The sequence below is a fragment of the Cygnus olor genome, chromosome 1 (genome assembly GCF_009769625.2).
Source record: "Cygnus olor isolate bCygOlo1 chromosome 1, bCygOlo1.pri.v2, whole genome shotgun sequence".
NCBI classification, from domain to species: Eukaryota; Metazoa; Chordata; class Aves; order Anseriformes; family Anatidae; genus Cygnus; species Cygnus olor.
Genome location: NC_049169.1, coordinates 64,677,312 through 64,704,464, shown reverse-complemented (window position 1 = coordinate 64,704,464; position 27,153 = coordinate 64,677,312). Strand labels below are relative to the sequence as shown.

Here is a 27,153-nt window from a genome sequence, read left to right as displayed (position 1 = left end):
AAGTCTAGGATTACACCACGGCTGAATTTTTTCCCTTTCCACGCTTTATATCGCCAGCACCTTTCGGTCCTGCCTTCGCCTCTCCCGCCAGCTCGCGCCCCGCCAGCCCCGTCCGCCAGGTAACCACGCGCTCCCACCCGCCCCCCGCACCCACCCGTGGGCCCGCGCTGGATGAGAGGTCACCGCGCGCTTTCTGCTCGTTTAATCATTTTCCAGCACCGACGGTTCCTCCCGATCCTTCCAAGCGGCTGCTGTCAAACTCCTGCCAGTGCTTCTTGCTCCTCTCCACCTCCCCAAGGGCTTTACAGGGGGCTATGCAGGGGCAGGGAGGGGGGGGGAGAGGGTCAAAGTGCTGCTTTGCCTGTTTTTCTTTTTTTTTTTCCCCTCCCCGGATGGGGGAAGAGTGTCATTTGCTGCCGGTGCCTTTTCCTGCTCTCCTGGCGACAGCGTGAATGAATGGTCAAAGTTTCCCACGTTAGGCTGAGCTTGACGGGCTGCCCTGGCAAGCACCACGCAGAGGAAGGTTCCCTCCGTGGCCTGAGGGTCTTCAGCAGTCCCAGCTTTGGGATGGGGCTTTGCTGGGAACCACAGCTCTTGCCCTTTGCCCCCGGGGCTCTGAAGGCAAGAGGGCATCCTGCCCGCGAAGAACAGGCCCAAACACCCCCAGCCTCCTAAATGGCAGCCACAGAGATGGGAAGGTTGCTACTAACAGCTGCCACCACTGAAAGCAAAAGCTTCTTTCCCTCCTATTTCAGTTTGTCCACTTTCCATATCTAAGACTTTTGTGTCTTTTCTGGCTTTCACTATTCGGTCTGTAAAACCATACCTTAGTAAACAGCAACAGGTGAGAGAATTCCTTATAAAACCTCTCTTTATGTATTTAATCCCTCTCTCACCCCACTCCAGCCCCAACTCTCTTTCCCAGTGTGTGCTGCAGTGGGAGCTTCTGTAGAAGGATGTGCTTCCAGAAGCAGGAGTGTTTTGAGATGGGTCAATTAAAAATAATGAAACTGGGAATGGCTTTTAAGGACTGGCTTTGGACTGCACAGTCAAAGCTCACACGTGCCCTTGGTGCCTTTCCTCCAGCAGGAATCATTACAAGCAACAAGCCAGTAAGGGTTTGGCACGTGGGTGTCTGTGCGTGTCCTCTCCCCTCTCTTGCCTTCCATAGCTCGGGTTTTAGCTTTGTTGCATGGCTTGTTGTGAACATAACAAAGGAAACTCCTCCTGAAGGTGGAATGGATTACAGAGTCCCTGGCACCGTTAGCAATGGCGAAACGGTGCCTGCGCAGCCTGGTGTGGAAAAGGAGAAGGAAGAGGAGGAGAACCAGACCCTGGAGCGAGGGCAGTGGAACAACAAGCTGGAGTACGTCCTGTCGGTGGCTGGGGAGATCATCGGCCTGGGAAACGTCTGGCGCTTCCCCTACCTCTGCTACAAGAACGGCGGAGGTGAGTGCAGCCCTGGTGCCACCAGCATCCCTCCTGTGACATCCCTGCCCAGCCCCAGTGCCCGAGTCATAAGACTCACCCCAGGCACATTTTCCCAGAGGAGTAGCACTGGGATCCCCAGCAGGGAGATGAGGCACACGGATGGATGTGCTGGAGGCAGAGTAGGAGCAGGGCATTGATGTTACTTGTGCGTGGTGCACGGATGCTGCTCAGGCTCCCTGCTCAGCAGTGATCCCTGACCGATGCCACCCAGGCTGCCCATGGCTTTTACAGGGGGTTGTGCCTGCTTTTAGCTAAAGGCAGCCTTTTAGGAGAGAAAAATGAAAGCCCAAAGTTTTTCTCAAGCTTGGTTTGACGGCAGGTGGGGAGGGAGCTGCTCTCCCCATTTGGTGATTAATTGCTAATTGGGCTCTCCAGAAGGGCAGGGCTGGGGGAAGCGGCACTTGGCTGGGAGCTGGTGGGCACTGGGGACCAGGGCTGAAATCCCCTGGTGTTAGCTGGGGGCAGTCTCATGGGCCTCACTAAACTGCTTTCATCCCAGTGGCATAAAAGAGGATTAGCCGCTGTTTAGCTACTTTCACGCTGTGCTTTGCCTGGTGCTTGTTTCGTTTCACCAGGTGCTTGGGAATTTCATTCCCTTTCGAAAGGCAGGGCTTTTCTTGCTCCCCTTCCCACGGGGAAGGTTTCTTGTCTGCATGTGAGCAGTGCCTGTTCCCCCCTGCAGTGCTCCTGGGTGCTGTCCCCCGTCAGGCAGCACATCCTGGGACCCTGCCCTGGCCCCCCCTGCCCGCAGAGCCCCTCTGGTGGCTGGGGGAGAGCTTACGGAGTGTTTGGGGTGGCTTGGACAGAAAAGTGGTTTCTCAGCCTTTTTTTCCCCCCTCAAAATGGGCCTGAAGCAAAGCCCCGTGAAGTGGCAGAGGCAACGAGGAGTTTGAAGTCTCGGGCAAAGTTTTCATCCCGTGAGGCAGGGGAAGGAAGATGCACAAGACTCGGGCGCAGAGGGCAGCGGCTCTTGGGGCAGGGCGGTGAAGCGAGGCCAGGCAGCAGCAGGGGCTCTCCCCTGCCTCCAGAGCCCAGCCCCGTCCTGGCTGCTTCTGGCACCAAATCCCTCCTAGCGCATCGAGATTGATTTTAAAAGTCGCCAGGTTTTTAAAACCTGGTTTTGTTCTGTACTCCTTGGGGAAGGCTGGTCTAGCCGCTTGCTTCTCTGGTGCTTAAATAAAAGTGAGGGGCCTTTATTTAATTTCCAGTTTCAGGTCAGCTGTGGCCAGTCTGTCACCATTTGCTCCTGTGCCGGTGTTACAGTGCAGCTCCCATTGACTTTTGCTGAAGTGTTTGCAGGCAGTGGTGATAACTCCCCTCAGCTTGTGCTTTGCTTGGCTAAATGAGGCAGGCTCTCCACAAAAAAGAGAACTGCAAAATCTGAGTTACGTAAATAGGGGCAGCCTGTCACTTTTTCTTTTTTGAGGGATATTTCCATATAGCAAAGAAATAGTCTTACATGTTTAGTACTCAGTGTGCAATACCGAGGTCCTGTATAGTGCTGGGAAAAAAAAAAAAAAAAAGCAAACAGCTAAAAAATGTTCTTTTCACTCTCATTTGCTCTTGCTTTCGCCTCCCATGACAGGGTCAGGTCTTCCCTGGGCAGGCTGGCCCGGCCGATTGGGAAATACTGGGGAAGCCTGTCTGGTGGTGCGGCTGCTGGCGCCGCAGGGGAAGGGGAAGGGGCTGGGGTGACATGCAGCACACCTCCGACGGACATTGGGGTTCCTGCCACAATGTCCCACCACATCCCTCTGGGAAAAAGGCACAGCTTTTATGGTCACACAGCAACACACAGGATGGGAACTGAGGGGATTGTGTCGATACAGCCGCTCCCCCTGTCCTCGGCCTCAGCTAATTTCTATTTACTGGCTGGGATGTGGGCAGGCGCTTGCTATTTCCCAATGGCTGCCAGGTGTCAGCATCCTGCCCTTCGGCCACTCTGCCCAGAGGCAGCTGCCACGAAGCGCTCCCTGTGCATGTTTTTGGACACTTTTTTTGCAGAAGGGGAGGGCTGTCGCCCTGTTTCCCACTGGGATGAGCATGGGGTGGGACTTCTGCCTGGCCCCAAGGAGCTTTCTCCCCACTCATCCATACCAGCCAAGCTTTATACTGAAATCTCTTGTTTTTGAGTTTACTTCTGCCCCAGAATTGTTATTCCTCCTGCACCCCCACCAACCTGATCCAAGAGCAAGTTAACATCTCATTGGCATTGGAAAAGGACTATGGGAGGGAAAGGCAGGGCTTGAGCAACTTCAATGGGGTGTTAATGAAGCTGGGAGCATCAAGCAGCTTGTGGGGATGTCCCTCAGGCTGTAGGGTGAAAGCTGTTACTGCATTGAACGCTAGTCCTGGAGTAACCAAACGTCTGATGCATTTTTTCCCTCCCTGCCTGGTTTCATGACAGGTCTTGACCAGGAACGCAGCCCCAGTTGCTGGTACAAGGGAAATACATTTCTGCAATACTTCATTTTCCTTTGTATGTTTGCTGCTTTTTGGCGAGCCATCCCAGGGCGGGTGAAAATATTACTCTACACGTATCCTCAGTGCTTCGGTGTTGTCATGCATAGACGCTCAGAATAATCAATGTGAAAGGAATTGCCAACTTGTTTAAAAATCATAATGGTTTTACATCAGAGTATTCTCCTTTATTTGTGTACAGCTACTGAGAACTTGTTTTACTCTTTCTGTACAAAAAAACAGGCCTAGAAGATTTCCTTTCGCACCTTCTTTCCCAAATACAGCGTTTCTCAGGCAATCACATCATTCTGGGAGATGAAACTTGAGGAAAATCCTTTTTTCCATGCCCTTCCCACTCTCTGCAGACCATGTCCCTCCCGTGCCACCCCCATGGAGTCCCCCAGAGGAACCCACTCAGGGCCATACTGGATATGTCCTGAACCCAGCCACCTGACAGGCCTTATTTCTCTTGTATTCTGCTTGAATCTGCCAGGTGCCTTCTTCATCCCCTACCTCATCTTCCTCTTCACCTGCGGGATCCCTGTCTTCTTCCTGGAGACGGCGCTGGGGCAGTACACCAGCCAGGGAGGGGTGACGGCCTGGCGCAGGATTTGTCCCCTCTTTGAAGGTGAGTGGGGTGAGACTGTGGGGACCCTGGGGACCTGTGGGGGCTCTGTGCTCATCCTCTGCCCATCCCTGTGAATCCCAGCCCTTCCCAAAATTAAGCTGGAAAAGTTGAACCCAGCTTCCTTCTTCACATTGGGCTCTGGCTGAGAGCTTTGCACCTAATAAAAATTCCTCCAAGATCTAATGATGAAAATGCTTCTGGCAGTTATGCAGAACCTAAAATATACTGTTATCTTTCTAAGTTGATGCTATGTCATTTTCCTGAGTTTGTGGAGGGCTTAAAACCTTAGTGGTGAAAGGTGTTAGCTGTCATTAACTGTCAGATCCACTTCTACCACTATTTCAGCACAATCATCCACTCTCTTTCCATGTCAGGAAATGATTTCCATGAAAATTTCCAGGAAAATTTCCATGTCTTTTCCATGTCCAAGTCACTTTCCATGATTTCTCGGGACTGAAAAGTCCCAGTTGCCTCCGTCCCCTGTACCAAAACCTTTAGATACTCCTCTGGCACCTTTCAGAGAGGGTGCACAAACGGCAAAAAGGGAAGAGGAATAACGAACAAAAGAAAAACTGAATGTTGGTAGAAGAGGTGCTATTCAGCAGGTGGAGCACTGTCATATGCTTCTGCCACTTTGGGTGGCTTTCCAACCACAAGCTGCCTTTCCCCTGTCCAGACTCCCTCCTTTTCCTGTCCTTTCACCACTTGGCCTTCCCGAGTGCTTCAGACAGACTGCCCAAGGCCTGGAGATGCCGGGCGGGTTCAGTTCCCTACATGGCTGGCCAGGCGACACTTCCCTCAGTTCCCTGTGGGGCTGCACGTCTTGTAGGTTAAGGCCCCAGGAGCCGCCCACCAGCCAGTGTTTTCAGGTATTCATCCCACCTCAGCTGCTCTCCAAGCCCATCTGCTGGTGCAGGTTGGGTTAAAGTGCCTGCATGGACGGTGGGATCTGGGGAGGGACTGACACCTCAGGTGGCTGACGTGCTCGTGTTCCTCCAGCAGCACAGTCACCATGCAGAGCAGAGATGAAGCTCTGAGTGGGCGCAGTGGGGGACAGGCCAGGGGGCCAGGTGCTGACCCCTTGGTGAAGCCCTGTCCCGTCCCTCAACATGTGGTTCACCTGCCTTTGGGGCCTCCCTTCCGCAGGAATTGGCTACGCCTCGCAGGTCATCGTTGTGCTTCTGAACTTCTACTACATCGTTGTGCTGGCCTGGGCCCTGTTCTATCTCTTCAGCTCGTTCACCATCGACCTCCCCTGGGGCAGCTGCAACCACGAGTGGAACACAGGTGGGTGTGGAGGTCCTGCTGCTCTCCTGGGTCCAGGCAAAGGGACTGCTGAACCCATGAAACCCCAGCTTGGGTCGCACCGCTGCCTGTAGGGGTGGGGAACCCCCAGTGACCATAGTCCTGCTGGTGCTTTTGGGGAAGAAGCTGCAGCCACCGAGGGTGTCTTCCTCCTTGGCAGTGATGAAAAGTCCCATCACCCTGTGCTGTGCATTAGCTATAAACCCAGGGATGGCTTACCATGCCTGCTGGAAGGAAAAATTAAATGTCATCTTCTTAATTGTCCTAGGTTTCTTGCCAGCCTTGCCCTGGAGGGGACTCCTTTGGTGCATCTTTGGGACTGTACAAAATTTGTCTCTGAGTCAATGTCAATGGGTGTTGACACTGTGGATGGAAAGGGAGCGGTTTTCTCCGGTTCTCCAGTCACTGCTACTCACGCCCCCTCTCTCCCCGGGCCTCTCCCGCAGGGAACTGCATGGAGCTCCAGAGGGCGAACTCGACCCTCAACGTGACCAGCGAAAACGCCACCTCGCCGGTCATCGAGTTCTGGGAGTAAGTAGAGGACGGCCTGTATCCCTCTTTCCTCCGAGACATGCCTTCTCTGGGCAATGAACCAACCATGGTGGTGGTTCCTATTAATACATGCTGGTCAGAAGAGGCCGCAAGAGAGCACACTGGGCAGGTCAGGGCAAAGGCTCTCAGGGGAGCTCCGTCAGTCAAGGGTGACACCGCTGGGCTTGTGTGGTTGTCTGGGGCTGTGCTGGCATGCCTCAGCCAGCTGACTTGTCCTTCCCTTATGCCTTATTGCTATCCCCTGGACTTTTTGGGCTTCTCATTCTCACAGGCCTTGGTGATGGCCAGCTGACTCTATACAAAACCTTGGTTCACTGTTGCTTTACTTCCTCTGGTCCTTGAAATTTCTTCTTCTCCCTTATTCCTCCTCTGTTTGTGCTGCTTCTCTCTCTGCTTCTTCCCATGTTCCTCAATTCCACACGTGAACTCCCTTGTACAGTTGTTTCCCCCTGCAGTGTAGGTGAATTGGCTGTATGTTCCTCATCCCCAAACCGTGGATCAGACTTACCCAGGGTGCAAACCTCATTAAAATTAGTCCCTCCCTCAGGATATGGTGACCTTTGCCCTATGGCTTGGGTATGGTTTATGTATCTGCTGGATTATCCACTGCTCTCGTTCTGTCTAGAGCACTCTGTGTATGCAGCCCTTGACCTGCCTGGTGGCTACGTCCAGTGTAACCATGCTCAGGACACAAGAACATTTCTGTGAGTGTGGTGCGATCTGTGGTGATCCACCATGCAGCAGCTCTCTGTTGGGTCTTTGTCTGTATGCTTTGGAAGCTTTAGAGTGTTCACCTGTTGAAGAGGAAGCCTTAAAGCCCTGTGAAGTATTGCAGGAACCCATGCTGGTGATGCAGCAGGTGATCTCTTTCCTTTGAATCTGCGCTCCTGTGTGGTACCAGCATGTTCCCAGGAGGCTGTGTCATCATGGATGGTGACTTTTGTATGCAGACTAGACTTCATATTAAAAATAGAAAAAGAGGTGATGTTTTTACTTCACTGACTAATATGATAGCTATACTGAGGGGAGAAGCTCACCAAAATCAAACTTGAGTGCTGGGTTCGGCTCACATCATGGTGATATTTGCTCCTTCCTTTTCATTGTCTTCTTCCTTTGTGCATTGGTTAGCCCAAAGTACAGAATAGCTTGATTTCTGGCACAAAGACGTAGGCCTGCAGGCTTGCGATCTCTGATGATGCTCAGCATCTCCTGGGAGAATGGGCGCAGCCCAGCTCTGAGTCCTGGCTGACAGACCAAGAAGGCAGCCTCTGCTGCCACCACAAATTTCCCTTGTGAGCTGAGGCTGGCAGAGGGCTCTGCACACCGCGGCACCCCTGGGGCAGCACAGGGCAAAGCTCTGTTCTTGCATCTGCCTGTGAGCAGTGATCATTAAAGGCTGGAAGGCGCTGGGTACATACACTGCTCCTAATGAGCTTATGGTAATTCCTTCCATAGATGGGATTTTTCTTTTCTCCTACAGTGCACTTTTATTTTTTCTTCTAACCTGCTCGCATGCAGTTAGATGCTGGCCTGCCTCAGACTGCTCCTCCTGAGGCTGGCAGCTGGAAAAGTCGGTGTTCAGTGAACATCCCTGTGTTACTGGAGAACCAGCACACAGGACTGGAAATTTCCACTGCCTGTCCCTTTTGATGCAGTGTCTGTTCCTGCCCTCCCTGGGCAGGGGCGGAGGAGGCAAGAGTTTCCCTGAGAAGCACTGACCTGCCACTGGGGTGATGGCATGCTTCTGGCTGCGGTACAGTGCCCGGTTAGTTATGGTCTGTTAGCATCCTTCCCCCAACGGTTACATAGTCCACGTGCTTAGAAGCAGGGAAAGAGCAAGATAACAACAAAATACTCAGAGGAACAACATGATTTCTTGTGATCCCCTTCTTACCCTCTCAATCCATCTTAGACTGTGGTTCTCCAGAAATGTAGCCTTTATTTTGGGATAATTGCAGTCTTTTGCAGCAGAGCGGGCTTGTGAGTATGCTCCACGCAGTGCTGCTGGGGCTCCAGGGCAGTGCATGTCCCTCTCTGCCTGTCTCAGAATCAGGGCTCGGGACTGCACCGTGGTATCACTCTCAGATAAATCAGTGGTCTCTTCTGACTGTGCATGCTGATTGTTGTGGTCCTGGCTGGGTCTCTGTCATGGCATGGGATGCTCTGCTGCTGTGGGGCTTGAGGTGATATATGTAGTTGCTCCTAAAGACAGCAGAAGGGTGCTATGGAGAAGGGGTTCGAGAGCTTTTCTTCTTGGGTGGTCCTGATCAATTCTGCATGGTAAGTGCAATGCATCATCCACCCTGAGAGCATGTCAGAAAGTCAGGTGGACACAAAAGGAGGCCCAGGTGGAGCTTGTGAATGCAAGAGGGACAAGACAGACCAAGGGGTGTAGGGGGAAGGCAGAAGAAATGTCTAGCCCAACAGGCCAGTGTGACAACAAGTGCAGAAGCAGGTTTCCATCCATGACCCAGCAGGCTGGTGGTACTGCTGTAGAAGTCTACGTGTGGGGTGCTGTTTGACACCTCTGAGGCTTGCAGCTAAGAGATGGGTCTTGTGTGTAAAACATCCCTTCTCCCCTGAGCTGTCAGGTGCTCTGGTGGTGTGATGAGACGTGGTGTTGGGAACACTGGTGGCCATCTCCAGTGACACTTGGGTGCTGTTTTCCTTCCCTCTGTGCAGGAGGAGAGTGCTGAAGATTTCTGATGGCATCCAGCACCTGGGCAACCTGCGCTGGGAGCTGGCTCTGTGTCTGCTGCTGGCGTGGGTCATCTGCTACTTCTGCATCTGGAAAGGGGTCAAGTCCACAGGCAAGGTGAGTGCTTGGCTCACATCGAGCCTCTTCCCTTGATCACAGCTGGAGTGTTTGATCCACCTGCCTCTTGTGTGTTCAGGCAGGCCCTGGAAATCCCTTTCTGAGACAGCAGGACCCTGCAGTGCTCACCTTGTAGCACCAGGCTCTGTGCTAGAAAGGATAGGAGTGCTAGACAGAGGTGGGAAGCTTCTCAGAGCATTACCTTCCAAGATTACCTTCCACCTGGTCCCTCTCCATCTAAGGCCCAGGAGGCCTTGCTGTCTTTCTGCATAGTGGGTGGCTGGGTGGCTGCATGTTCTCTTCCCTCCTGCCACAGCATGAACAAGCAGTGTGGTTTCTGCCTCTGCTGGCAGGTTCAGCTGGAAAATCTTTAAATTCATTAGATAGTTACGAAGGTAACACTGGTGATCTCAAAGCCGTTTCTGCCTCAGCATCATGGGGATCTTCTTTTTGTCTTTTTGTTGGTCCCAACTCTTGCTATACTTGCTCATATTCCCCAGCAAAAGAGTCTCCTTTTTCTACTCACACTGGTCACCACAGAGATATTTCTCCAAATTCTCCTAGGAAGGGTTGATGTGACGATAGAGCTCCATCTTAAGCTGCCCCATCTGTCTCCTCCCTCTGTTGCAGTGCGGGCCACTGTCATTTGCACTGACACCATTACTTAGTTTCTACTACTGCCTCCTGACCCATTCCCAGCCAGCAAGAACAGATGGAAGTGAAAAGGTTTAGTATGTTATCTAAATGGTGTCTTCTCAGTGTGCTTCAAACAACATGGCTTGTGTGATGGGATCTAAATTGTTGCTGCATCCATTTCCATCAAGTTGATGGCATGGATGTTAGCAGTTTCTCCTACTTCCAGAATGGTCTGGAATTATGAAACATGAAGGGGAAATCAAGCAGCTTGCAGAGATGATGTTTTCTGGTTTCCATGGAGTAAAATTAGAAGAAAAGAGCAACTGCTTGCTGTGGTGGCCTAGTAAAAGAAAGCAGAGGCAGTATAATAACAGCAAATATGATACTAAGATACAGCAAACATAGTGTGGGAAGTGCTGAGAACAAATTCAATTTATTTTAGATACAAGTTCTCTGTAAAATGCAAACACTTCTTAGCAAAAAGGACTAACGATGATGAGATTTTACCACCTGGAAAACAGAACCCTTCTTCCAGTGGAGAAACACTGCGCATTGGTGCATCAGCCCCTGAACTGAAATCGCCCTGGACAGAGCAGTTCTGCAGCGGTTTGCATCCTTGGATGCAGGGACTGCCTGTCCCCAGGGAGCGCTCGCAGATGCAGGAGGTTGTCACAGATGGGATCACTTTGCCGAGGCATGTGGATCAGGTTCAAATAAAACCCTGGATGTTGTTGACCAGCATGTGACAGAATGATCACACTGATCTCGGCAAGGTTCCTAGTGATGTAGTTAGTGCTAACAATGCCCGAGAAATAAAAAGATTGGGTCTGAGCCAAGCATTGAGTAATGTCTCATTGGATCCAGATGTTTGTGTTGTTAGATAGAAGTTTGGCACTCTCCATCCAAGAAAACCTTCTCCAAATTCAGGCTGCTGGTCTCAGTTCAGATGTGAGTGGCTGTTGAGAGAAAAGCTTAACACGCGAGTTCTTGCAGGCACACAGGGCATTACCAAGATCTGAACCGTGTACCAGAGAACAACCAGGTTGTGTACAGAGCCCCTAAAACTGTTGTGTTTTAGAGATCCATCTGAGAATGTGCAACCTGCCATCCTGGAGGAATATGCACTAAGGTTCAAAGTCAATGGGTTGTCTTTAAGGTTTTTGTTTTTAATCTTGCTTTCTCAAGCTGAGAAAGTTTAGACTTTCATCCTGCCATACCCCAAAGCAATAATTTGGTTTTGTGGCAAGTACAGGGATGACTGTTAAACTCTCCGGACCTGTAGATTTGATTAACTGTCACTGAGAAGCTCTAAATCAGAGTCTTCTTGAAACTTTGAGACTGAAATGAATAATGGCATTTGCTGGTGTTGAAGGATGATGTCCCTGGGCTCCTTCAATGTCCAGGATGCAGATTCAGAGGGACAGGGATGGAGCTGCTAACACAGATGCCTCAGACAGTCATGAGCTCCAGCAAGGAGGTGTTTTTCACTTCTATCTGTGGCATTCCCCAAGACTGCTGTGATATATGGAGCAAGACACATGAAATGCACGGAGATACTGGGACTGTCGGCTGAGGTGATAACCTAGTAGTTTGTTTTTTCAAGGGTGGGATCTCTCAAATCCTTCTGTCCTTCCACGTCGCAAAACTGAATCACAGTCTGTATCTCAGCTTAGACCCATTGCAATGTCAGGTGCTTTGGATGCTTCACTCAGATGGAGTATATCAGGGTGGGTCTAGAAGAAATCTCTTTTTGATTCACTACTTGGATCCATAAGGATTATCCAGGGAAGAGAAGAAGTGGTCGTGTTGTCCAGGCAAATCATCCTCCCATTGCTGGCAATACCTCTTCTGCTGCAGAAACTGCTGTAGCAGTGACAGAGGCTGCCACCACCACTAAGGGATGGTGGGCTTTAGGTGGATTTGGAAACAGCTTGTTCTAGATGGATGGGCAGGCATGAGAAACAGATCATTTCACAGCATCACATATTGCAGCTCCTCTAGAGATGTGCTTTAGCTCTTTGGTGCGTAACTGCCAAAGCTGAGAAAAGAGCTGTTGGGTAGCATTAAGGCGAAGGCAAAACCTTGCTCTGCACAACCACACAGGAAAAACCTGAAGGAGCAGCGTTTCTTTACTGTCCCAGTGTGATACAACGAACTGAACAAGTGTTTGCACGGTGGTCAATAAGTCTTGAAGGTGTGGTGGCCATGCAGAGGCATTAAAAACACTACCCAAATTGCTGGTGAGGCTACATCAGCCCTCAGCTTTGGTTTTAACTGTGTGGGAAACAGACCACAATGCGGTGCCTGAGTAGTCCTGAAAACACCTCAGTTGTCCCCAAATGGGAGGTTACGTTTATGTTCTCTGCGTGTGACTCAGCCCTGTACTTGGGGTGGGGATGTGCAGGTCCTTTGCTGATGCACACAGGTATTGCTGCTGCCTTCAGTGGGGCTGCTCTGATGACAGGCTGCTGATAGCCTAGCTCATGCTCTGTATCTCTCCTAGGACTAGAAAGGTTTTCTCTGGCTCCAGACGCACCATGCCATGACCCAGGTTTCCTGGACACACATAAAAATACATTTCTTCCCACTCCAGGCTAAAGCAAGGTGCTTGGTGCGCTCATACCTGTCCTCTCGTCCTCCTCCCAGGTGGTGTATTTCACGGCCACGTTCCCATACCTCATGTTGGTGGTTCTGCTGATCCGGGGAGTCACCCTGCCTGGGGCATCCCAGGGAATCCTCTTTTACCTTTATCCAGACCTCAGTCGCCTCGGGGACCCCCAGGTAAGGACCGTGGGGAGACAAATGGCTGAGCTGTGCTTGCATGGATGCCTGTGGCTGTCCTCTTCACCTCTTTTTCCTTTTCATAGAATCATAGAATCAATCATTAAGGTTGGAAAAGACCTCCAAGATCATCAGGTCCAACCACCAATGTCACCCATTAACCCATGTCCCCAAGCACCACGTCCAACCTTTCCTTGAACACTCCCAGTGATGGTGACTCCACCACTTCCCTGGGCAACCTGTTCCGACGCCTAACCAACGCCTTCCCACTCTCTTTCTTCCAGTTTTTTCTGTCTGTCTCCTCTTTCACCCTCCTGGGCGTAAGGCAGAGCTGTGATATGGGTAGATACTGGGGAGTCCCCATGCTCTCTCACCCTCAGCTTTCACCTCTCCCCTTCCTGTATTTTCTAGCCTGAGCTGGGTCTGAACTACCCAGGGGCATGGGCAGAGGTGGCAGATTAACCCCTCCGTGAGAGCAGTTCCAGCTGAACCCCCCATTTCTTGAGGAGACCCCTGTGCTACTGCAGCACTGCAGCACGTGGGGAGGAGGAGGAAGAGGAGGAGGATGGCTCTGTGCACCCCTGGGACCTGGCTGCCCTCCTTGCCTCCCCGTCCCCATCGAGAAATTCCTGCCTGCAGAAACAGAGGGTCGGCACCCGACCGCTGCTGTTAATCTCTTTGGGACAAGTTCTTCCATGTTAAATCCTGGATCCAGCTGAGCTGCTGTACCAGTCTTTGTGCGAAGGTGTTTCCAAAGGAGATTAAAGGGTGCCTGCCTGGAAAATAGGCCAGCAAAACCCCTCGTAACCCTGTTAACCCTTCCTGCTCTAGCCCCGCTGCTGCCTTTGGTGTTAACTTTGCAAGCAGGGGCGGCTCCAGCTGATGAGAGGAGCGAGGGTCCCTGGGGTGGGGGTGATGGTGTGCCAGGGCTGCTGGGGACCCCTGGCCTTGCTGGTGCCACTGGTGCGGTGTGGCTCCGGGTGATCCGGTTTGACTTAGGGCTTCCCATCTGGGGAGCTAAGCGCGAGTTTCCGGTTTGCAGCTGGAGGTGGTCTGGTTTGTGTCATTTGTGCAGCGCTCAGAGTTCCTGCTCAGCTTTCTGGAAGTCGCTCTATGGTCAGCTGTGTGCCTAAGCAGTGGCTGAAAAGCTTAATTTTGCAGTGCTGGCTTCTCTCGTGCTGTCTCCCCTTGCCCGTGGGGAGGAGGTGGGTAGGATAGCTCTCCCTCCCTGGGAAGGTGCAGCATGGTTGGAAGGGGCTTTTCCAAAACACCCAGGAGCATGAGGACAGGCCTGTGGTAGCACTGTGTGTGGCTCCCTTTGTGTTGTTGCAGTGTGAGGGCCTTCTGCACCGAGATGCCATTTTCGAATGGCGCTCCCCAGCTTATGCAAAGCCCTGTGGTCTTTGTGCCTGCATCCCCAAGGGGACAGCACCGAACCCCTCCAGGCAGGGCATGGTATGCTGCTGCTCGCTGAGTCCTGTGAGCTCTGTCCCAATTACAGCCTGACCTTTGGAAGCACGGCTTCCTTCCAGCCTGGAAAACGCCACTGCACGGGTGGATGTGCTTTGACCCTTCTGCGCACGAGCTCTGCTCCCCCCTCCCCGACACACCACAGACGCCATCATTCTCTGACAAATGCTTTGCTTTTGGGGAAGAAAAGGTGGAATCAGTAGCATTGGTTGCCTTCCTACAGTGTGCTTTAGCTATCTTACCAAGCCAGGTAGCACAGCTTGCGGTTTCTCCTTTGTTCTCCCATTGGAGAGGGAAGGTAAGGGTTAGTGCCCCGTGTGTGCACGGCCGTGCCCCTGCCTGCCGTGCAAGGACAGCACGAGCCCTGCCAGCCGGCTGGGCCAAGTCGATTATAATTGATTTGCGCTCACAAGGCAGCAGGCTGTGATTGTTTACCCGCAGTCCGGCGCTGCCTGGAAAAATGCAAGGTTCTGCAGTTCCTGGGAAGGGATGCTGGAGATTTGAAATAAAAATAAAAATAATCAAAATAGCCTCTTCCATTTGAGCCTTGTGACAAGGAGTCTTAAGGGGAGCTTTACATGAAGGGCAAACGATACACAAGGGGACAAAAGGGTAACTGCTTAAAAGTATATGAAAACATACGTCAAAAGAGGGGATGAATTATTTAGCAGATTCTACTAGGGGAGAAGCAGCTGAGATGTGATTAAGTGTCCCTGTGTGGAAATCATTGCTTATCACCTGCCCAATGACCTTGGACCAAAGTGTGAAATCCTGTGCATGAGACCTGGTTGATAATGGTCTCTTCTGGCCATAAAGTCTGTAATTCCCTAAATCTTCCCGCACCTTCATCTTCCCAATTTATAAAATGTTCATAATTAAAATATCAGATGCAAAATATTTGATGTATAGGAAGACCAGACTATACGGAGAACCTGCTAACCAGAAGTTTTGCATAATAGAATCCAATTCTGCTCCCATACAAGCAGATAACAGCAAAACCACCAGAGAGAAAATTGATTTTGAACTATATGCCCCAAAATTAAAATTCCCCCCCCCCCCCCAAAATAAAGCAACCTCATATATATATATAAAAGTTGCATAATATTTAGTATTTTTATATTAGTATGCTAGCCAATTACTAAGCCCAAATCTTTTTCCCCCTCCTTGACTGCATTTTTGGAGCTCCAGAAGCTTCCTACGTTTTTCATAGTTCAGGCTGCGGTTTAACAGAAAGGGGGTCTTGAGGTTTTTCACCACTTCCACATTTGCTCACTCTGCCCTTCACAATGATCTTTCTGGCAATTTTATCAATTGTTTATTTCAGTAAGATAACACTGGGGATTTCCTGATGTGATTATGGAGGGAGATGCACAGTGTGATCTACTAGCAGGAGGCTGAAATGAGAGGAATTCAGACTAAAAATATGCGTTAAGTGTGAGAAACTTGTCATTGGAGCAGCTTTTCTCCAGTGCTGGCAGGCTGTCCATCATTCGATGCTTTTGTACCATGACCAGACACCATTGTAATGGACAAGCTTGAGGAGAGAGCTGATGGGCTTGGTGCAGAAAGTACCAGCAGTGTGCTTGGGTTTGCTTGAAAGAGAAGAAACATAATGGTCTCTTTTCGCTCTGGTATCAGTCATTTTTAACTAAATTTCATTAGGTTTGGTGAGTGAGAATGAAGGAGTAAAACTCAGCAGCCTCTGAGCATCTCCCTCTCTGCACAAACAGCAAGTGCTTCTCAGAACATGCCCAGGACCTCCCACTCTTGTTTTCTCCTGAAACTTCCAGAAAACACGCTGTCTTGCTGCGTGTGCTTGTGCTTTACCCTGTGAGCTTCAGAAAGCCTTTGTGTAGTGGCAGAGCTCTCTATAAAGAGACACTTCTCCTGTGGCCCCTGGGGCTGGGAGGCAGCGGCAGGGCCAAGGACTGCTTGATCATGGGCCCCCCAGCCAAGGGAAGGGGTCAGAGCCCCCAAACCCCTTCCAATTCAGGCCCCTCCTGCTGTCGCTCCACTGCCAACAAGAGCCGCTGCTTCCCAGCAAGAGGGAAAGGCGACTGTGGGCCTGCTAAATATTATTTGTTCCCCTTATTTGTTTCTTTTCCCAGCAAGCCTTTAACTCAGTTCTGCACACCCGTGCCGTGCTGCTGCCAGCCCCCCGTGTCCCCTTTCTGAAGGCAACGTGTTTGTCTTTGGGCAGAACCATAAAGCCTGGGGGCCAGGAGCATCCCTCGCCCTTTTGCACACCCCCGGGGTGGGCAGCTGTGCTTTTGGGGATGAACCAGAACCTGTTTGTTTTCTTGCAGTGTTTAAAGGAAGCCCAGCAGTGGGGGAGCTCACCTGGGTGTAAAATGTCAGTTGTCAGGGGGGTGCAGGAGGTCGGTGTGGGCTGGTGAGGTATCGTGGGGACCCTGAGTGCACACGTGCCAGTCCTGAATGAAGGAGGAAGGCAATAATCTGGGAATTGTGACCTGGGCATCCTGAAGTGAAACCCTGGGAATCCTACAGCAGTGGGGAACTGAGCTGGAGGAGGGGATCCTATTTCTGTATGCAGCAAGAGCCCACGGAGGCTTTTGCTGAGTTGAAGGCTGGACACATCTCACAATTTCAGCAGGCGATTGAGGGGGCAGCTCCACAAACCTTCCTCTTTGCTACAGCTCTGGCCTCTGTGTCCTTGCCATGCCTGCCACCCTTGCACAGTCCCCTCTGCTGCCTGTGCAGGCAGGGAATGGCCTACTTCAGAAATAACCAGGGATCTGGGTTTTTCTTCCTCACCTGGTTGCTGTGCCTAAGGAGGGATGGGAGAGGTGAAGGAGGTGGCCAGTTAACCCCGCACAGCCCTCAAACGAAGTGCTCACTGTGCTGCAGGTGAAGGCTTGCCTGGCTTTTGCCCTGTGTGTGCTCCGTGCTGAGTCCTCTCTGCTGGCCGGTGGGGGCAGCTTGGCATTTCTCAGCACAGCACCTGCGCTTGATGTATGACATAGGCACACTGGGGTTCAGCAGTATTTTGTTCTGAAATGGTCTGTGTTATTATCTGTAAGTGCTTTGAGGTCTTCCCAAGGAAGGATCTGTTTCAGTACAGGGGGCTATTAAATTCTAGCACATATAATAAAGCGAATATTGCTGAGAAAATTAAGGGAGGAAGGAAAATGTCCTCTGATAGGCCATAACTATCTTGGATAACTGCAGATCAGGTGTGAAGACTTTGGTTAAAAACAGAGAGTAGGAGGTTATTACAGACTGGAGTAAACAACATGTTCAAGGAAATTGAATTATGAATTAAATAAACTGGATGGCTTAGAAAACTGCAGACAACAATCACATCAAAATACCCAGGCCGCCAATGTGCTGGTGAAATCTGAACAACAGGGTGAACTTCACCAGTTTCTTTGGGAGCGGCGGTCAGAGAACAGCAGCAAGGTTTTCTGCAGGGGAAAGGGAGAGCCCTCTGTGACCCCATCAAACCCCTTTAGTCAGAGTGGAAATATTGAAATAATGAGAGGCTGTTGATCATCAGTGTGGGAGGAAGAGGGGGGGTCCTGGAAGGACTGAAAAGAACGTTTCTCTGAGTCACAGCAGGGAGGGGAATGAGCACAGGCAGCAGCTTGGGGAGGGCAGATTTGGGCTGTAGTTTCCAGGGGTGGCTGCTGTGTATAGCCCCCGTGAGACTGCAGGGCTGGGGGGAGAGCTGTGCTTCTCACGAGGGGCTTGAGGAGGAGGCTGGACGAGAGGTGGGCTGGGGACTCTTCCGACCCCAGGTCCTGGGTTGTGCTGCTCGGCTCCATCACAGGTGGGTCAGGAGCACCCATGGCATCAGTCCTGGTGGAGTATGTCAGCCCTCAAGTAATTTAGGAACTGCCAAGGGACTGGAAAAGAGGGAAAGGTGGCTGGTCTTTGGCCCAAGAGCCTCAGTAGCCTCTTAAAATAGGAAATAACACTGCATACAGCCTAAGCTGGTGTTCACGGTTATGCTAAGTAGGACCATAAGCTCCACAAGCCACATTTAGCTTTATTTACACTGATTCACATGCTGCCTTGCTTCAGATGGGAACATGTGCTGAGGCAGGTCTTGCAATCCCCACAGATATCCCTTTGGATATGCACCCCGGGGGTGTTGTGTTGGAAAGATCAGGCAACGGAGCAGGAGCCTGCAGACTCCATGCTGGTCTCTGCTGCACATCAGGGGCATTGATGGATGTAGAAACAAGCCACTTTGTGAGCCACAGAGCTAATGAAGCTTGGTGTCTTGGTATTTGACTTCTACCATGTCTGGTAAAGCACTATTTCTTTTCCTGCCCTTGGGATGTTTCTCATGTCTCTTGCTTGTGTGATTTGTCTGATATGTAACACTGTCTGACTGTTCCTCCCTGTAGATTCCCTCTCAGAGGGGACACTGAGTCTTTCTTGTTCCCTGGTTGTTGTGAAATTCATAGGTAGCTGGTATCTTTGAGGTTTCTGTCCACTGTTAAATCTGTTTGAAACTGGGCAACTGGGTCCAATGTTATAGCAAGGGTGCCATTTGATGGCAAAAGTCTTGTTACCTCAACAAATGGAACTAAAAGGGCTTCAAAAAACACAAGAGAGGGGGATTCAAGTTAGAATTTGATGAAAAAAAAACACAGAGCTCTAGCAAGGAACAGCAAAATAAATTAAAAAACAAAAAAACAAAAAAAACAAAAAAACAAGCCTAATAAAACTTTCCACCCTGTCCTGTGAAAAGATGCTTAAACTATTGATGCAAAGGTGTCAGCTGGGCCAGCCCACATCAGTGTCTTGCTGTGCCCCAAAAGCAGCAGAAAAGCAAAGGCCATGCCCTGGCTGCCCACAAGCACAATGATTCTTTAGGAATTATTTGTAAAAACAAAACAGAACAAAAAGGCCCTGTTTTTTCCAATGTTTCTGCAATGCAATAATGAGCTATCACTTTGGTCTCTAAACCTGCCTCCCTATTCCATCCCTCTAAAACAAGTAAAATTCATTGAGGTCAACGACTTTTTCGAAATCCTCGTGCCCAGAACTAGCTGTTCCCATCCAACCTCATCGTCTATCTCTTCCCATTCTACAAATCAAAGACGTGATCTGACTCCCTGTGACTGACGAGAAGAAGGTAGGGCTGAATGTTAGCCAAGCTGCTTGCAGGACAGCCGGGGAAAGCGGCTTCACCAGCGTGCCCTAGCTGGTGGTGTTGCTGGCTCATGCAGCACTGGGCTGACCGTTGCCCCTCAGGACAGGAAGCCGTTGTTGGCAAGGTACAGGTGTTACTCTGAGTCACCGAAACCATTGCAGTGCTTTCTGTTGGTTTCTGTTCTCCTCAGAAGACATCTTGGGTCAGGGCCCTGAGCAGGGCGGGTGTTTGTCTGAGGACTCACCAGCACTGTTCCACTTGGAGACTCTTCGCATTGAACTTGTCCCATTAACAACTTCCTTCTGCTTTCCTTTCCTGACTACCTTCCCTTTTGTCTCTAGAAGGTGGCTGCACTTCAGCATTGATTGAATGATTGCTTTATCTCTATTTTATAAACCCTCTAGGAAGAAAGATGTTAGACAGTAGAGGAGTTAATTAATAATCTTTGTCATTGCTTCATTCCTCACTGTTGGCTCCTGCTTTTGCTGTTCTCTGCAGAAGACATTGGCTGTGGCTGCAGCAGTGACTGCACACAGCTAGGCTTTCAAATCAAATTTGGCATTGACAAATGTTAGCCTCTGAGCACCGGGACATGCTCTTGACAGAGAGATCGAAGTGGAGTTCAGAGGGGCTTCATGGCACTAACATCATTCTTGTATTTTCTTTTAGGAGCTGTCCTGGGCAAACAACTCTGTTTATTTCTTATACTCCCCTCCTCTTTGATTAATTCGCTTTAATATTTTGGAGCCTTTAATGTTAGGTCTTGGAGCAAAGGGCCACCATCAGCATGTACCTGTGCCACCCATTGGAGACCTTGCCTGCCCAAATCACATCCCCTTTCTCTGCTGGCAGAAAGGGCTCCTTCAGCTCTCCTGGATAGCATTCACCCAGTCTCTCGCTGCCAGGAGACTCTGGATAATCACAGTTTTCTGCAGATTTGTCTGAGGAAGACAGAGATGACAATGAAGAGCTGTATGTGCCGTGGGTTTGCAAGGCTCTGGCTGCATCCCTTCCCCTTGGCACACTTATCACCCCCAGGGTGCTTCATGGAGCACGGTAACTCTTGGCACTGTGTAGCCTGTTCCTAGCAAAGGCTTGTCCAAATGCTGGGTATTGCTGACTACCCGAGCGCTGATCTTTCTGCTGCTTATGGTTGCCCCTGGGGCTCTGCCTCCTCCCATCGGTGCAGCGTCTGTGCTCTGTGCTGGCCTTGTCTTCTTACCTGTGTTTGCATCTCCCTTGCAGGTCTGGATGGATGCAGGTACTCAAATCTTCTTTTCGTATGCAATTTGTCTGGGATGCCTGACAGCTCTGGGCAGCTATAACAAATACCATAACAACTGCTACAGGTAACTGGAGCACGGCTCTGCTGCCTTGAGCCTTCCCTTCCCTCAACATCAGTGCAAATAGGCCGGTGAGCTGCTGGAGGCTACTGGCCTTTTGAAGTGTCATGCTTTCCATTTCTACTCAAGGCATAAGGAAACTCTTTCCATGTGTTTTTTCCTCAAATCCCATTCTCTGTGCTTTGTACCCAAGGGGAATGTCAAGAACTTTCTGTCTGTGTCACAGATAACAAATTCCATCTTCCACACCATATAAAAACCATCAAAGCCAGATCCTCCTCACTGGCTTTGTGACCCCACACCTCGATGTCCCCTATTTACATGGGTGCTGAAGGGGAAGCAGAGCTGTCAGATCAAATGGCTCTAGACTGGAGTCCTTTCACCTTGCAATTTATCCTCCCGAGGTTCATTTGGACCTAGTGTCTTGTACAGTTATCAGTGCTTTGAGTGCCTACATGCTATCTGTGGTCTGTAAATAAACCTGCAGGTGTGACTCCTATTTCTCATGTGCTCTGCCCATGCTGAATCAGACTTTCAAGTTGAAGTGGTCAGGTGAAAATAAGCTCATTTTGCTCAGATGTATCCAGCAACTGGAGCCACATCTCCAGAGGCAAAAAGCTAGTGTGAGGGGAAGAGCCCAGAAAACCTACCTGCCTCCCTTCTCACCCTTTCTCATGCTGACCATGTTGCTCTTGGTACTGGGTTCTCCCCACACCTTTTAAATTCAAATTTGTTGTCATTGCTGTGGAAGGTCCTGGCAAACCACCATGTGGTCCTAGCTTGGCATCTTTCTCTTCACCTTAGAAGTTAACACCTGCTGTAGGGAGGTGTTAACCCACCCTCTCCAGCAGCTGGGCTGGGACCTCTCTTCCTTTTCGTGTCCCTTCTATCAGGTGCAGTTCTCAGAGAGAAAGCTGTGGGAAGAGAAAAGAGAACAGATTGACTCTGGCCTGCTGCATGTCCTTGGTCATTATCTGTGTGCATCTCCAGTCTGGTTATGTGACATGGAGGGGCTGCTGAGCAGTAAAGTTGTAAGGATTTTTACAAAGAGGTCATCTCCAAGATGGCACCAAAAAGCATGGGCTGTTTCTCATTCTCTGGGATGATAAGGGACACCATCAAATCTCCCCAGCTTCCTTTAGGGTGAAAATCTGGGGGACTCCTTTTCACTCTGGCCATTTCCCACGTCTCACTCCCCAGCATGGTGCCCCTTCCCACCTGCCAGGTGACTGGAGAACATCTTCCAGCCCATGCTTTTCCAAGCAGGCAATGACCTCATACATACATTTGGGAAAAAGAGGGAAGGAACACTAGGAAGGAAGAAAAAACATTTGAAATAAATGCAAGTTAGTTTAAAATGGTGTTAGGTGATGGGCAGTCCTTGACCATGCAAAGTGCTGTGGTTTGGGAGGAATAATCTGAGCTACATGTGTGGTGTGGGGGTTCTGTGTGAACTCTGCTTTATCTCCAGAAATGTTTGCAGACCGTGACTAGCTCTAGTTCATGTGCAGGGAGGAGCATGAAGCCCCCCAAATGCTAAAGATCTAAAGACTGGTAGAGAAAATTACACTGGATTTGCAGAGTAGCATTTAACAGAGTCAGAGTAGGCCATGAAATGCCAGAAGGGTGCGTTCAGTTTAGTTCAGACTATTTTGGAAAGACGCTGCAAATGTTAGCGTTGTCCCCAGGGCTGCCGCCACGGGAGGCCTGGGGAGACTGGAGCATAAAAAAGAATTGGATAGATAAGCAATGTTTAGTTTAACAAGTAGATGGATGGGAATGAGATGAAACAGAGACAAAAGGGAATAGATCAGAGAACATAAATTGGATGGCTCTGTTCATCTTTTTCTTATAATGCGAGGACCAGGAGATATCTAGTAGTGCTGAGAGCCCAGAACATTGTAACTGGTCTGAGAAATCTATTAAGAAAAAATAAATGCCCCCCTCTCAGACAGAAATAATCTCTGGCACTCTCCCCCACAGGAGGGATCAGAAGAGAGAGAGGGAAAAAAAAATTAGGCGTTTAGATGTGTAGCAAGTCTATCTTATGGGTCAGTGGCCAGGGTGGGACAGCGGGGGCTGCCGTGGGGTGTGGGTCACACCTGGACCTCTGGCTGATGCTGTGCCCCCTCCTCCAGGGACTGTGTGGCCCTCTGCTTCCTCAACAGCGGCACCAGCTTCGTGGCTGGCTTTGCCATCTTCTCCATCCTGGGCTTCATGGCGGGGGAGCAGGGTGTGCCCATCGCCGAGGTGGCCGAGTCAGGTGAGTGCGGGCCGTGGTGGGGTGTTGGGGTCACAGGGGGGCTGCTGGTTGTCCCCTGGGCCAGGTACTCTCCCCAGTCTGAGCGGTGTTGCACTGCAAGTCCCCATCTTAGTGGGCAGCTCTGCTCTGTGCCTCCAAAAGCCACGGAGAAACAGATGCCCACTCATGAGACATTACGATGCAATGGCCTTTTCTTGAGGTCAGTGTCTCTCCCGTAGGGCTGAGGTGCCTGCATGGCTTGTGCTGGGCTCAGAGGCCTGCATGGCTCCCAGCCCTCACAGCAGTGATGTGGCCGTGGCTTGCTGTGCCTCCGTTCCCTCCCTCCCCTCAGGACCTCCTCTGCCCCATGAGGAGCCTGGGTTTCCCGCATGGCTCTTGGCCGTGTGGGCCTGCACCAGCCGTGCCATGTCGTGCTGTGCCGTGCCGTGCTGCTGCCTGCTCTGAAGCCCTTCTCCCCGCAGGGCCTGGCCTGGCATTCATCGCCTACCCTCGGGCTGTGGTCATGCTGCCCTTCTCCCCGCTCTGGGCCTGCTTCTTCTTCCTGATGGTTGTTTTGCTGGGACTGGACAGCCAGGTAAAGGTGCAGGGCCACTGTCCCTTCAAGATGGGATTGAACTTGGCCAGTGGAAGTGCAGGGGGTGCTGGGGAGGAGGTTTGGGATGGGCTGACAGAGGTGGGATCTCTGCTCTTTGCAGTTCGTCTGCGTGGAGAGCCTCGTCACAGCTCTTGTTGACATGTATCCTACCATCTTCCGCAAGAAGAACCGCCGGGAGACCCTCATCCTGCTGGTCTCCGTCCTCTCCTACCTGGTCGGGCTGGTGATGCTCACCGAGGTATTTTGGGCTCAGACCACCCACATGGTGCTCACTGGGTCTGAGGGGGCCTGCAGGGTGGTGGGGTCCATGCTGGGGCCACGTGCTCACTGGTGAGCCCCATCCTGCTGCCCAGTGCCTGGGGGAGGCTGCCCTGCCCCGCCCTGCCCTTCCCCACGGCGTTCGCATTTTTGCTTCCAGCCCTCAGCCCTTGTGCCACTCACAGCCCTGACAGCTCTCCTGCCAGGACTGATAATTGGAGCTCTGGACAGCCAATATTTTGGTTACAGTTTTATCTCTATATGAGCCAAACCTTTACCGCTCTAGCCTGTTGCATGGTTCTGGGAGAGCTTTTGTCCTTCTCTTTCCTCCTGTACAGACCTAGGTGGAAAATGGATGGAAAATCTAGTGAGACTGAGCATGTCTCATATCTATTACACTGTTTTTCTGTATATTCCCCTTGTGATTATTTGCCTCTGAGTTAAAACTGTTCTGCTCTAAAACCTTTGAGTCCTCCTGGCAGTCTGTGTGTCTTGGGGTTTGTGCTGCCACGATGCCCTTTACAATTTGCATCTTTTGTGTTCAAAGGACAGCTTTTTCAAAATTACACTAAAATAACGTTTCACCTGCAGCTTTGTGCCTGGACAAACCTGCAGGCCCAATTTGTAGACTGGTTTGTGGCATTGGGTGGTGAAACACCTGTCTTGTCCTAAAATACCCCCACCGTCTCTGACAGTCACTTCCCCTCCCCTCTCCTGCCCTGCTCTGGGCTGAAGGGTTGCAGAGGCTCCTGGCAGCAGGGGGCCTCCGAGGGCTGCCACATCTCCATCAGGCCTTGAGTAGAAGGGATGTGGCCTTTGCTGTTGGCTCAACCTGTGCCCCAGTTAGAGGGAGGTGCCCGCAGCTCTGGGGAAGATGCTGAGTTCGTTTCCTGCTCTGGCTGGAGCTCTTGGCCTGTGCCTGACTCCTTTCCCCTCTCTCCCTCCCCACCTCGCCTCGCTGCCTGCTTGGCCCTTCCCAGGGTGGGATGTATGTCTTCCAGCTCTTTGATTACTATGCTGCCAGTGGCATGTGCCTGCTCTTTGTGGCCATCTTCGAGACTCTCTGCATCGCCTGGGTCTATGGTGAGTATGAACCAGGAGGGTCCCCAGATCTGCTCTCTCAATCTGCTTTCCCCATCCTCAACGTGCCGGTCCATAACTCCTCTTGGCAAGTGCTTCGCAGTGCAAGGCAGCCCTCTAAACAAGTGCTTTGGTGCCCATGGACTCAGCTGGTGGGGGCTTCCTCACAGCAAAGCCCTGGGGGATCTGCTTGGCAGATATCCCCAGCGTGTTCCTACGTGCCCCTGCTTTTGAGGCCCTCCTTCCTTGGGGATGTGGAGCTGGTTGTGAAGTGATTTCCCAGCCTGTGCATACAGGCATCTGAGGTCCCCCAGCATTTTTGAGAGACCTCTCTCAGCCTTGATATTCACAAGAGATGGATAAAACCTGGGTTCAGGTCATAGCCTGGGGTCATGTCCTTGCACGGGAGATGCCAGCTGAGGGGCTGGCCCTGGTGACCCATCGATTTGATCTGGGGTCCAGGACATGGACTGAAGTTGGCCACACTCCTCCTTGTAGAGCTCCCCAGCAGTGTTTTTGGCTATGCTGAGGTTACTGCCTCATCTTCTGGGGAGCTCCCAAATGGTGGTGAAGCAGGGCCCCCACTCGCCATCTTCCCTGGGACACACAGACCCTGCTGTCCTTGTTCCCTGGTAGCAGTGAGGCATCCTTCCCTTCTTCTACAGGTGCTGAGCGTTTCTACAATAACATTGAAGACATGATCGGCTACCGGCCATGGCCCATCATCAAATACTGCTGGCTTTTCATCACTCCAGCAGTTTGCATGGTGAGAGCCCACGGGAAGAAGAGGTGTGGGGAGGGAGGTGGGCAGAGCTGGGTGTCTCTGAGATATACATCCGTATATATGGAAGGGTGTGCATGTGTGTAGAGGGTTATGTAGCCTGTTGTTCTGCACGTGTTTGTGACATTTGGGGTCAGGTGTGGGCCTAAGCAATGGGGAGAAGGGCCCAGCTGAACAGTGACAGAGGTGTCTACTGCTGGGGTGAGCTCCTTCGTGCTGTGCATGGGGACTGCCGTAGCAAAGCTGTTTTGACTGGTGTCTCCTCTGTTTCTGTCCCAGGGAGCTCTTTGTTACCATAAAACTCTGTGCAGGTGTGGAGTCACCAGGAAGACATATTTTCACTAACAGTTGATTTTCTTGCACTTTTTCTCTTGGTTTCTTCCACCCTGCCAGGCAACCTTCTTGTTTTCTCTGATCAAGTACACCCCTCTGACCTACAACAAGAAGTACGTGTACCCGTGGTGGGGGGACACCCTAGGCTGGCTGTTGGCCCTATCCTCCATGGTGTGCATCCCTCTCTGGATCGTCTACAAGCTCTCCACCATCAAAGGCTCCTTCAGAGAGGTGAGGCTGATGCTCTGGGATCAGGGCTGTGCTGCTGTCTTGAAGTCCAGCCTTGCAAAGGAGTTTTTTGTGTGCTGCCGGTTAATTAGTAAGGAGCCTAGAATAAATCAATTGAATGAGTTCATTGCTACAGTGAAACTGTTGGTTTTATTGAGTTCTGCCTGGCTGCAGGGCTGTTCCAAGTTGGCTGTTGCCTCTTGGTGTCCTTAGTTTATTGCTTTTGTCTCTCTGCAAACACCATTAGGAATAAACTCATTAGGTGGTGAGGACAAAGATGGTCTCCAATGCCTCAACTCAATTTGGAGGCTGCCGTTGACTGCAACCAGGAGTCTTGCTCCAAGAAAACTCCCAATCCTGCCTGTTCTCTGCCTCCCACAAGTGCTCGGGAATGGGTTGTGATAGCTGGCTGAATGAATGATACCCATGACTGGAAGGGGAGGGACCAGGTCACCTTTTGCCCTTGTGGCCTTATTCAATGCCTGCCTTTGCCTTCCAGAGGCTCCGCCAGCTCACCTGCCCACTTGAGGACTTGCCTTCCAGGCCGACCACGGGACTGCCCCTTCCCTCCACCAGATCTGGCCTCCTGACGCTGACAGAGCTGGAATCTCACTGCTAGGACCTGTGCAGCTCTCCCTCCCTCCCCCCAGGACGGTTTCTATGCAGCCTTAACTACCTGTTGGAAAACACAAGGATTCTTCACTCACTGAGGAGAGAGGGATTTCTGGGTTGTGCTCCCTTCCCTGGAAGATTTGAAGGGCTGAGGGAGAGGCTGCCATGGAGATGGTCTGTGTGGAGTTAGCAATGCACCTTAATCCTCTCCCTAGAGAGGGCTCTGAAGGGGCAGATCAAGCACCGGTGTTCCTGAGCATCCCCAGCCTTCTGGTGGGCAGAAAGGAAGGACTGATCATGGGGTGGAGAGTGCCAGAGAGTCTCAAAGCTGTGGCTCTGGTCTGGACTTTGGGAGCTTCTCCATTAATTCCATTAAATCCTTGTCTTTCCCCTCTAG

General features: G+C 51.2%; 1 protein-coding gene across 1 annotated transcript; it reads left to right on the top strand.

Annotated features, from left to right (window-relative positions):
• Positions 1-56: 56 nt before the first annotated feature.
• Positions 57-27,153, top strand: LOC121072502 (sodium- and chloride-dependent GABA transporter 2). The gene is made up of 15 exons (XM_040562123.1): positions 57-119; positions 1,234-1,449; positions 4,445-4,579; positions 5,726-5,866; positions 6,331-6,415; positions 9,119-9,251; positions 12,534-12,668; positions 20,509-20,612; positions 22,745-22,869; positions 23,331-23,443; positions 23,565-23,702; positions 24,703-24,805; positions 25,468-25,568; positions 25,977-26,147; positions 26,644-27,153. The coding sequence occupies exons 2-15, from the start codon at positions 1,239-1,241 to the stop codon at positions 26,761-26,763; spliced, it is 1,815 nt and encodes a 604-aa protein (XP_040418057.1). The 5' UTR covers positions 57-119; positions 1,234-1,238; the 3' UTR covers positions 26,764-27,153.